Source organism: Metopolophium dirhodum, chromosome 1 (genome assembly GCF_019925205.1).
Source record: "Metopolophium dirhodum isolate CAU chromosome 1, ASM1992520v1, whole genome shotgun sequence".
NCBI classification, from domain to species: Eukaryota; Metazoa; Arthropoda; class Insecta; order Hemiptera; family Aphididae; genus Metopolophium; species Metopolophium dirhodum.
The window spans coordinates 141,456,766-141,464,888 of NC_083560.1; the positions used below are offsets into that span (position 1 = coordinate 141,456,766).

The following is an 8,123-nucleotide window of genomic DNA, read 5'->3' on the forward strand; positions in this document are numbered from 1 at the left end:
ACAGTAAATTATTGATATAATTGATAATGATAATCATTTGCAGTGTCGACCGTAGCGGTGGCATAGCCAGACGACCAGCCAGTGGATATTAGATCTACAGACTACAATACAATCTAAAAATAGATATATTTGTGATTTTACAGCATATCGCATTATCGTTATCGTATTATCTGCGTTACGTAACCTAACCTAACCGACTACAGCTGCTAGTATCTACGTAATCGGCATATTATAACTGATCTATTTTTATGATATTAAATAGCTTATTACAATAATATTATATATTATATATAATACTTTCATTATATATTTTACACTTAGGGCTATGGGTACCAAGCTATGAATCACCTACCCAGCACCCAGTACCCACCCACCACATAATTCACTATGGCAGTCGCCATACTTGGATATAGGGATCGGCGCTTAAAACAAATTTGAAAAGAGTAGTATTGTTATAATAATTGTCCATGAATAAACGGTGGCTTTTGCATAAATATGGATCCATAAGTCTAAGGACTAGGCTATCTGTTTTAGAATTTGTTGACGGTAATAAATAATTATTTTTACCCTTATAAAGTTCAATATTTAATACATATCGCATAGTTCAAAAAACGTTGTCCCATATTTTGTCTTCTTGCCCTTTGTATATTGCCTAAAGCTTAATCTTCCACGATGTAACAGTAGTGACTCGTCTAAAGATAAATCTTCTTCCGGGTAAAAGATCCTAATTCTTCCTTTTTTTTCTATTGTCTTACTAGCTGTTGTTGATGCAAATTATAAATTTATTTTTATGGATGTCGGATCATATGGTAAGGAGGGCGATAGTGGTATATTCGACAAAAGTAATCTAGGAAAGCTGTATAGAAATGGGAATTTATTTCCTCCACCCTTTAAGCTACCAAACTCGAGTATTGTATTGACACACGTTTTTGTAGGCGACGAGGCGTTTCGCTTACATACAAATATGATGAAACCTTATTCTCGTCCTGTTGCAAGTGTGGACAATCGAAAGGCGATTTTAAATTATCGACTCTCTAGACCTCGAAGAGTTTCGGAAAATGCTTTTGGTCTACTAAGCCAAATTTTTCGTATATTGTATACACCAATTGCCCTAAAGCCCGAGACCACCGACAATTTGATTGTTGTGGCATGCTGCCTACACAATTTACTAAGAGACACTTATCTAGAGAAACAAGGCAATCCGTTCTATAACTGGACCCAAATGAGCAACCTCCAACAAAAAGTTTTTTACCACTTTCTAGAACTGGTGGTTTTTCAAATGCCTATGGGTTTGCTGTACGAGATTTAATTATGGAATATTTTAACAGTAATGCAGGAACAATTGCCTAGCAAGATAGTCATACTAAACACAATAAAAGGTTTATTCAGGTACACGCGCGTCACATTTGGACTCAAATCATCGGCGAGCGAATTTCAGAAAGCGATCGAAAGTATCACAAAAAAGGTTGAGGGTGTCGAGGTATTCATTGACGATATAATAGTATCAGGTAGGACGATGTCCGAACATAACATACGTTTGGAGCAACTTCTAAAAGTACTCGGTTGAGCAGGGCAGATGGTAAGATAATGGAAGTGTACCTTTATGCAGACGGAACTAGAATATTTAGGTCATAAAATAGACGGACAGGGTCTGCACACATAGACCAGCGATACTCAACCTGCGGCCCGTGGGCCGCATGCGGCCCTCCAACGATTTATATGTGGCCCGAACAGAACTCGTTGAATTGATAAAAAAATATAAGTTTCAAAACTAATATTATTATAAATATAAAATATAACAATAGATAAGGATGATTATGTTTTTGGTATTTTTTCTATTTATAACGATTTTGATGTATTTTATCTTATCGCTAAACTAACTTTTGGAATTTAGTGCCAGGAAAATACAAAACCCTACAAAAATGTGCCCACTTTTTGATGACAATGTTCACATCAACATATCTATGTGAAACTTCATATTCAAAAATGAAATATGCAAAGAATGTGTACAGAAATCGGCTTACTGATTCACATCTTGACGACTTGTTAAGAGTAGCATGCAGCAACTACAAACCAAATATGTCCAAAATAGTGAAAAAACTATCTCAATTTCAAAATTCACACTAATTAAATATAAATATTATATAAATATTTAATTAGTGTGAATTTTTTAAGTTTATTAAGAATAAATATTTAATTACATTTTTTTTATAATAAATTTTCAAATGTTATACAATATACACAATATATAAATTTATTTTTAGTTTTTTTTTTAATTTCCGTTCTATTCATTTCAACTTGTTGCCCGCGTAATATTTTAAAATATTTTATGTGGCCCAAATAAAAAAAAGGTTGAGTATGGCTGCATTAGACAAACACACAATCGCGATTAAAGAGGCAGCGGCACCCCAAGACAGGTCGGAACTAAAAAGTTTTCTAGGGTTGGTAACATACTACACTAAGTTCGTGGAAAATGCGGCACGGATACTAAAACCGTTGTATGACCTCTTAAAAATGAGGGCGAAATGGTCATGGTCCAAAGAAGCGGACGAGGCGTTTATAGCATTAAATCGATATTATCGTCCAAACCCGTACTCGACCACTATGACCCGTCGGTACCAATTAAACTAATGATAGACGCGTCATCTTTCGCTATCGGCGCGGTCATATCACAGGTATACGGCAACGCCGAAAAACCAGTAGCCTACGCATCGCGTGTCTTATCAGAAGCGGAACGCAAATACTCGCAAATTGAAAAAGAGGGGTTAGCGATAATATACGGTGTTCAAAAATTCTACGATTACTTGTACGCACGAACATTTACTTTAATCACCGACCATAAACCACTCTACCATATTTTCGGGGAAAAGAAAGGTATACCAATTTACGCGGCTAATAGACTACAGAGGTGGGCGTACTCACAGCATTCGACTTTGACATTTCGTTCGTTAAGTCAGGAAAAAACGCAGAGGATTTCTTATCGCGCATAAGAATAGGCACAGCAGACAGAGTGTCTACGGCGCCATAGTGTCTAAACTTTATATACAGGGAGGCCCTGTTGACAGAATTGCACTCCACGCACGCGGGAATGAGCTGCATGAAGGCGATCGCGCGTTCGTATTTTTGGTGGCCAGGGATCGACAACGACATTGAAAACACGGCGCGCAAATGCGAAAATTGTATACAGGTTAGACCCGCACCACCAAAAGCAGTGCTAACGCCATGGAAGTGGCCGGAACAAGTGTGGACGCGCATACACGTAGACTTTTTAGGGCCTTACAAAAATAAAATTTTTTAATAGTAGTCGACGCGACTTCAAAATGGCTCGAAGTGTTTGAGGTAAGCACGAATACGGCGTCAGTGGTAATCGTAAAAATGCAAGAACTTTTCGCTCATTTCGGGGTCCCCAAGTCCATTACCACCGATGGAGCCAAGTGTTTCACAGGTACGGAATTTAGCACGTTCTGCGTAAATGGGAACATGAAACACTTGGTGGGAGCTCCGTTCCACCCGGAATCAAACGGGGCAGCAGAATCAGGGGTTAAAATAGTGAAAAATTTCTTTAAGAAAAACCAAACCACCAGCCCGACGCTATTACAGAAATTCCTGTTATTTTACCGCAATACACCGCGCTCGGCAACGCGCCAGACACCGGCAAAATTATTCCCAGCACAAAGGACGTGGTTAGTGATCACCAGGATTCCCAAATCAAACGTCACGGTAAACGACAGCATGAAATCCAACAGGGAGACACAGTGGCCGTGCGGGATTATCAGACGAATAAAAATAAGTGGTCGATAGGAACTGTTACGAAAAATGTGGGAAAACAAGCGTTTGAGGTGGATACTGAGACGGGCACTTGGAAGCGACACATAGACCAGACCATTAAAATACCAAATAGGGACCCAGGAGTGTTGGAAGTCGAATGTAACGAAAACCCATCTGACCCAAGGGGGGGAAAAGTTCCAGAGGGGACCGGGAAGGATACGGACGGGCCAAACAGGGAACCCGAGATAACCTCTACCGGACGTTCTCGCCCGACCGCTATACAACAGTAGATTTTAGGAAATAAGACCGATACTATACGTTCATATACATGTATACCTCTTTTGTTGTAGTATAGAGAAATTAGCATGTAAAATATGATATACACGACACAGAGTATATAAAAAAAAAAATGTAAAATTAGATTTAAGTTTTAGTCAGTAAGTAGAATAAGCACGCACGGTTATATAAACTCAAAAGCGAATCAAATTATTTAATGTTAGGGGAGAGGTGTTGTATATCGTACATCGATACAGTACTATAATTGTCAATATAATAATTATCTTCCTTATTAACATTATATATGATAATAATATAGGTACGCGGTGGGGACTGTCCACCGCGTACGCAGCCAGTCGGCACGCACACGCCAGTCGACGTTACGGTTCAGAATAAACTAATATTATACGTCTTCAATAAATTATAATAATATCGTACACATTTGTGTTGTTTATTCCTAATAGTAGAATACAACAATAGGTATTATTTAATTTCACTGTTATACTTGTCAAATTTAGATTCTACTAACTGTACTATTATTACTAAAGGGTAGGTACCTACCCGATCATAAATAAATAAACTATCTATATTGGATAAATAACTATTTATCAATATTATATATTATTTTAGATTGTAATGATATGCTCACACATCATTATATTAAATAAACTAAAATCTTACAGAATAATAAATAACGGCCAGACTGTCGTTCGTAGAAATCGGTCATCCCCAATAAAACTATTGTCACCGACTAAAAGGTCTTTGCCGCCGAAGAGAAATCTAGTTCGGGAAAATACAAAAACGTTTGATAAAAACCGCCTACATCTCTCTGGTCGGCATATCCGTGTCGTCCCTTAAACCAGTGCATGAGCACCAACCACCAAAGTAACAACCTCTCAAGTACCAAAGAAAACCGATTTCAACGAGCGACAACTGGACTTCTTATGTAAGCAATAATCAGTGCGTTCGTTAATTCAATTTGTGTATTTGAAGTAGTACCTTATTTTATCTAAAACCTAAAAAATCCTACAATATTGTCTACGAACAACTGCGAATCAGGTAAGGCATTTAATATAATATTTTATATTTATTGCGTTAATACACTATATGTGCTTTTTACATAAAATTACATTGTACGGTGTATTTGATCTAATTCTCGAATACACGATCTCGAGAGCCCTCCGAACACCTGGAGGAAGGTAATAGCTTAATTTTAATATTTTAACATCGATTTTAATATAACTATCGACAGGAGTCGTATTTATATTCGTATTTTTATTCTATCTAATTTTACGTTATTACAAAGTGGCACCCAACACAAGTTCAGTTTATTCAGATAAATAAACTGAGAATTGATCAAATACATTTTACAACATTATATCAGCTACATAAGATTACAATATTTTACTATTCATTTTAAGAATTAATAAAAAAAATAAATTACCAAAAAAAAAAAAAAACTAAAAATAAAAATAATAAATAAATAAAATTTAGTAAAACAATAATAATTAAAATTAAGATAAAGAGTTTTAAGCTTACAAAATTTATTTATTTAATAATAAAACATAATAATATAATCTACCAAAAAAAAAAATAAATATATTCATAAGATTATTATGTTATATTTAAAGTAATATTTTATTTATATTATAATATAGTATAATAATAATAATTTATCTTATTCAATTTTTAGAGTAAATACCTATTTTAATTTATTTATGAAAAGTAAGACTCAATTATTTTAGATAAAACAAAATTCAATTATTTAATAACTTAAAACTAAAATTCAATAAAAAAATATATATTTAAAAAGAGTAAATATATGTTAAAATAAGTTAAAAAATATAAAAAAAAATAATTTTTTTTTAAAATTATTTAATAAACTGATATATTATTCACACCTTAAAATCAACTAAAAAAAAAAAAATAATAAATTTTTATTTATTTATATTTATTCTAATTAACTAATTTAATCACCAAGTAAAAATGTATACCTAGTTCGAATATATAGTTTTATAACAATTCATAATTATTTTATCAAATCAAAAACATTATAATTATATATTATACATGCATTATCATACAAACACTTATTACGAGATTTTATTAACTTAACCTTAAAAGAAATTAACAAAAATAACATAACTATTTAGTATATATATATACAGATATAATTCATCATAAGAAAACAAATCATAATCAATCAAAACTAATACAAATAACTATTGATCACATTTTTATATCAGTATATTAAATAAAATCCAACTGATTTTTCATCAACCTTTCAATTAACAAAAAAATCTAGACAAAATTCTCCATAAATAAAATTTTTGTATTTTTATATTATTCTTCTAATATATTTAATAATAAATCTCACATATGCAAAAATCCGACCAAACCCACCAGGATAGTTTTAAATTCCCAGATATCGATTTTACCGCTATCTCAACAAGTTGGATAAATAAATGCAATAAAGAAAAATTAATTATTGAATTATCTAGAAGACACCTAATAACAACTGGTTTGGTTCCAGAACTAAAAGCTAGACTACAAAAATACTTAAAGGGGGAAGCTATTTCAGACGACTTCGATACACAAACAACTAATATAACATTTATCTCGGAACCAATTGACAAATCTAACGACAATATAACAAAACACAACATGCCTGACAATAAAAAACCATATTTCAAACCAAGCAATTTCACAGGTTCAATTTCTGAAAATATTGACACTTTTCTAAAAAAATATGAAAGAGCTGCCATCATAAATGGTTGGACTGAAGCCGAAAAAACTCAATATATCCCTGTATTTTTGGAAGGTTCTGCCCTTACTTTTTATGATAACATAATAGATAGTGGTGAAGACCTAAAATGGGCTGATCTAGAAAAAAATATCACGACTCACCCACAGGTGGACATACAGGCATATCACGCACTATTCATAAAATTCAAAATAAATATTATTGGCCTTCGTTACATAAAGACACTACCAATTTTATTAAGTCTTGTGATGAGTGTCAAATTAATAAAAAAATGAGCGGCAAACCAATAGGTTTATTACACCCCATACCAATAACAACGGGAAGACCATTAGATAGGATAACATTTGACTACTTAGGACCCCTAGCATCAAGCAACAAAAAACGATATGTTCTAGTGGCCGCATGTAACACCACAAAATACATATTTACTAAGGCAATTGAATCGGCTACGGCCGAAGCAACTGCCAAATTTTTAATAGAAATAGTATCACAGTGGGGCTGCTTTAAAAACTTTTCGTCCGATCGAGGTACTCATTTCAGAAATAAATTAATCAATGATATATGTTCAAATTTGGGAATAAAACAAACTTTGTCAACGAGTTATTCGCCGCAGACACAGGAGCTAGTTGAAAAAATTAATGGTGTATTAACAGGCTCATTAAAAAACTATTTAACAGATGGTGATCAAACAAAATGGTCATATTTTTTGCCTTACATAACATTAGCATATAATGCCACACCCCAAACTACCACCAAGTATAGCCCATTTTACCTAATGCACGGATTTGAACCAACATTTCCTATAGATAACAAAATCATTCCCGAAAACGTACCATATTATTTAAAACAATCACTCATAGAACTAAATAAAATAAGAAATAAATTGCCACAGCAAATTTATGAAGCTCAAATAATTCAAAAAAAATACCATGATAAAACACATACAGCAATAAACTATAACATTAATGATTTAGTTATGATTAGATTTCCATTCCTCGAAGTGGGAAAATCTCCCAAACTAGGACCCATATACAGAGGACCGTTTAAAATAATAGACAAGATCAACGATTTAAATTATAAAATACAATTAACATTAAACAATAAAGAAACCGTCGACACTATACATATACGGAGATTAAAACCATATTACAAAAGAGATTAAGTTAGGGCATTTTCGATTTTAACTTTCTAAATACCTACATAATTAATTTAAGACATTATAGGCTCAGCCCGCCAAAATATAAATATATATAAAATATACTTTTTTTTTTTTTTTCTCTCTCCGTTCCTTTCTTTTTTTTTTCTTTTACTTATC

At 33.1% G+C, this 8,123-nt stretch overlaps 1 protein-coding gene across 1 annotated transcript; it reads left to right on the forward strand.

Annotated features, from left to right (window-relative positions):
- The first annotated feature begins 3,375 nt into the window (after positions 1-3,375).
- Positions 3,376-4,058, forward strand: LOC132932915 (uncharacterized). Its single transcript, XM_060999260.1, has 2 exons — positions 3,376-3,540; positions 3,585-4,058. The coding sequence occupies exons 1-2, from the start codon at positions 3,376-3,378 to the stop codon at positions 4,056-4,058; spliced, it is 639 nt and encodes a 212-aa protein (XP_060855243.1).
- Positions 4,059-8,123: the final 4,065 nt, after the last annotated feature.

Excerpts from the sequence above, each read along its gene's own strand:
- LOC132932915 (XM_060999260.1), top strand. The coding sequence starts at position 3,376 with ATGCAAGAACTTTTCGCTCATTTCGGGGTCCCCAAGTCCATTACCACC. Across the intron at positions 3,541-3,584 it reads ACGGGGCAGCAGAATCAGGG|CCCGACGCTATTACAGAAAT; the intron begins GTTAAAATAGTG and ends CCAAACCACCAG.